A 3,076-nucleotide genomic window follows, 5' to 3' on the forward strand; every position below is an offset into this window, starting at 1 on the left:
CTGCTGAGCTGAGCTGCACAAAGTTTCCCACAGTGGAAAAAGGCAGCAGGCTCCTTCTCTCCAGGCTTGTGCATATGGCTTACTGCTTTCTGCATCCTATTGCTGGCTGACAGCACGCGAAGAACCATCCTGCCTGGGAAAGCCTCTGATATTGTCAGTGACAGGATAGGCAGCCCATACACCGACCGCGAAGGAAGGGTGTGGGAGGAGGGAGTCCTAATGGAAGGGGCCATTCCCCTGTTAAAGAAAGTCAGTCAACGTCATCTGCAGAGAGAGGGGTGTCACACGATGTCTTCAGCAGAGCGCTGTGGAGGAGAAGACCCCAGGCTCAAGAAATGGCCCCAGTTGCATAGGAAACCCCTGTTATACTGGCCAGTGTCTATCACTAACCCACCCAGGAGCCTGCGCCCAGCGTTGTCCCGCAGAGCCAGCCGAGCTTCCCTCTCGGTCACGTTGTAGCTGATGTTCAACAGCTGGATAAGGAGGATGTATCCCATGCCAGCTGTTACAATGGCACAGTACCACACACAGGTGAACGACAGAGCAGAGCTGGCAGCAGGGAAAAAGATGGGAAGGAAGCCATTTAGTTTTGGAGCAGCTGCTTTAGAGTGACTTTCCCTGGTAATCACTATCCTTTCAAATCCCTGTCTGTATCTGCCACAGTGATCTCACTTTGCCTGCTTTCATCAGATAATCCTTAAAGGCTTTCTCAAAATTAAAGCTTCAGGGCTTACTTAATGAGAGCTTTTAGCACTACCAGAGCTACTCTTGCACATTGCTATCACACTACCTAGCTCTTTACTCCTACTGTTGTAAAGGTACTCGGTCCTTATTTAAGGACACAACGATGCTCACACTTGATAGATCGTGAAATGGAGTACTGAAGAAGGTAGAGTCCCTTGTGCTAGTATACTCTGCCCATCCGTGGTAGCACCAGTCTCTGAACTTGTCTCCAACGTTTCTCACCGCTCTCCCCGCCAGACAAGGCATTAACACTGTCTGTTCTAAGCAGGTAACTTGGAGGGACAGTCCCTAGATAAACAGTGAGGGATGAGAGGGAGAGACAGCACACGGATTCCAGACTGTCAGACCGTCACCTGCATCTCGGGGCAAACATATTTAAGGGTGTATCTATATAGGACACGATAAATAAAAAGACTTCAAATCCCAGCTCCTCCAACATCTTTTTTCCAAATAAATGGTGAGCTCTCTCCGAGTCTCAGGTTCCCCACCTTGGCAAAAGCAGTGATGCATCCCTGCTTTCCAGAGCTTTTTAAGGAGCACTTTTTGGTCAAGTTTGACAGCCAACAGCACCGGCCTAGAGCACAGAATGAGGAACAGGAGCTAAGCTGCCTGACCAAGCCCATTCCCACCCCAGCTCTCTCCCAGACAGACATCTCACCTGTAGTCAGAATAGGCCCCGGGGCAGTAGAACAATGCCACAAACGGAGTTCGGCCCCTACAGACGGTGTGTAGGGTCAACGTAATCCCATACACAGAGGTGAGCATGAAGAAGGAGAGTGCAAGGATGAATGCTTGGTGGTTCTGCTCCCCTACACAGCTGTTAATCCTCCAAAAGGAAAGAAGAGATTACTTTGCTTAAGAAGAAAAGAAACTGGCTTCTCTTTCCTCCTCCCCACCCCAGCTGTCAAAGAACCTAATTTCCAAGGTCCTTCTATACAACACAGGCTAAGAACTTTGAAACACGTTCAGAGAAGCTTTATAGCTTTTTATAGAAAGGCTATAGGCACAAGTCAATAGACCAGTAGGGTAACGGTGGCAGATCATTTGCCTCAAACTTTTAGCAAGTGTAGTATCCTTCGCTGAGACACATCTATACCCTACTGCTCCTTGGTTCCAGTACTGCATGCACACAGACAGCTTTGGGTTCCCTTGCCCCAGGAGAGCACTAATGCCAAGTTAACTGCAGGATTGCTAGTGCTCCACAGACCAAGTCTTTAAAAAAACAAAAGAAAACAAAACAAACAAACCTCCCCCTGCCCAAGAAAACCAACCCCAGACGAAAACCACTGGAGAACCAAAGGCAATTCTGAAGCATGCTGCAGAAGTTATCAGCTATCAGGTCAACCCACTTACAAGAAAGTTGTTTATATTCTTTAAAACGGTAAATTTGTATTTACCGTTTTAAAGGATGTCACCAGGTCTTGTACATAATAAAAGCAATCCCATTTGATAGGGACTGTAAAAAAAGAAGCTCACTTAAAAGGGGGGGGGAGAGAGCAAGAGAGAGAACACACATGTAGCCTCAGCAGTGCAAAACCTACCAGACACAGTGATGGTCCAGTCTCCTTACACACCTGCCACAAAGCCTGCAGTGCCCTGCTCGGGCTGGTCTGACCAGCTGGCATTTAGCACACCAGTCCTTTTTCACACCTTCTGGCTCCTCAGCTGACATCCTAGGATAGCCTTTGGCCTCCCCATTCACAGCACGGCCAATGGCAGCTCCTGATGTGGTGACGCCATGGAGCCCGTTGGAGCTCCCTCTAACACTCTTGTTGGGCAAACCCCGGTGTGATGACTTCTCATTGCTTGCTGGGATGGGAAGGTAGCCAGGGTCTTTCTTGGCTTGAGACAGGGCTGCAAGCATAAGAATTAACCCGCATGTGAGAGCGACCACTTGGGAATACCCCACGTGGCCTCGGGGAACCACCTCCTGGAGAAACACATAGTACATGTAGCCCAAGGAGAAGAGCCCCAGGCTCAAGAAGAAGAGAGTCCGTTCCTTCCTCCTGTGGGTGAGGTAGTAATACCACAGCACCACCACGGGCAGCGACGTCAAGATGACGAGCCCCAGCAGGAAGTGCAGAGCGGCAACGTGGAGAAAGACAGGCAAAAGAACGAGAGGTGGCACGAGGCTGACGTTGATCTTCACAGCCCCTGCGAACCAAGGGATCCGCAGCCGGTCCGCGACGGTGTCGGCAATTCTTTCCAGAGCTCCCGGGGGCAGGGATTTGCATGTCAGCCACCTGTTAGGGGGGGAAGCACAGACACCGGCTAGCAGACGGGCAAGCTGCGCACCCGAGGCCCTTGCCCTGCCTCCTCCCGCTCCTGCAGC

General features: G+C 50.6%; 1 protein-coding gene across 1 annotated transcript in view; it reads right to left on the bottom strand.

Annotated features, from left to right (window-relative positions):
* Positions 1-10: 10 nt before the first annotated feature.
* The window catches only part of ZDHHC23 (zinc finger, DHHC-type containing 23), a 4,641-nt gene continuing 1,575 nt past the window's right edge, over positions 11-3,076 (bottom strand). Inside the window, exons 2-4 of the mRNA XM_009330473.1 lie at positions 2,286-2,987; positions 1,403-1,570; positions 11-549 (exon numbers count right to left, since the gene is read on the bottom strand). Coding sequence (XP_009328748.1) covers positions 282-549; positions 1,403-1,570; positions 2,286-2,987 — 1,138 coding nt within the window. The 3' untranslated portion in view covers positions 11-281. The remainder of the gene's footprint in view (positions 550-1,402; positions 1,571-2,285; positions 2,988-3,076) is intronic.

The sequence above is a fragment of the Pygoscelis adeliae genome, unplaced genomic scaffold (assembly GCF_000699105.1).
Source record: "Pygoscelis adeliae isolate BGI_AS28 unplaced genomic scaffold, ASM69910v1 Scaffold120, whole genome shotgun sequence".
Lineage (NCBI taxonomy): Eukaryota > Metazoa > Chordata > Aves > Sphenisciformes > Spheniscidae > Pygoscelis > Pygoscelis adeliae.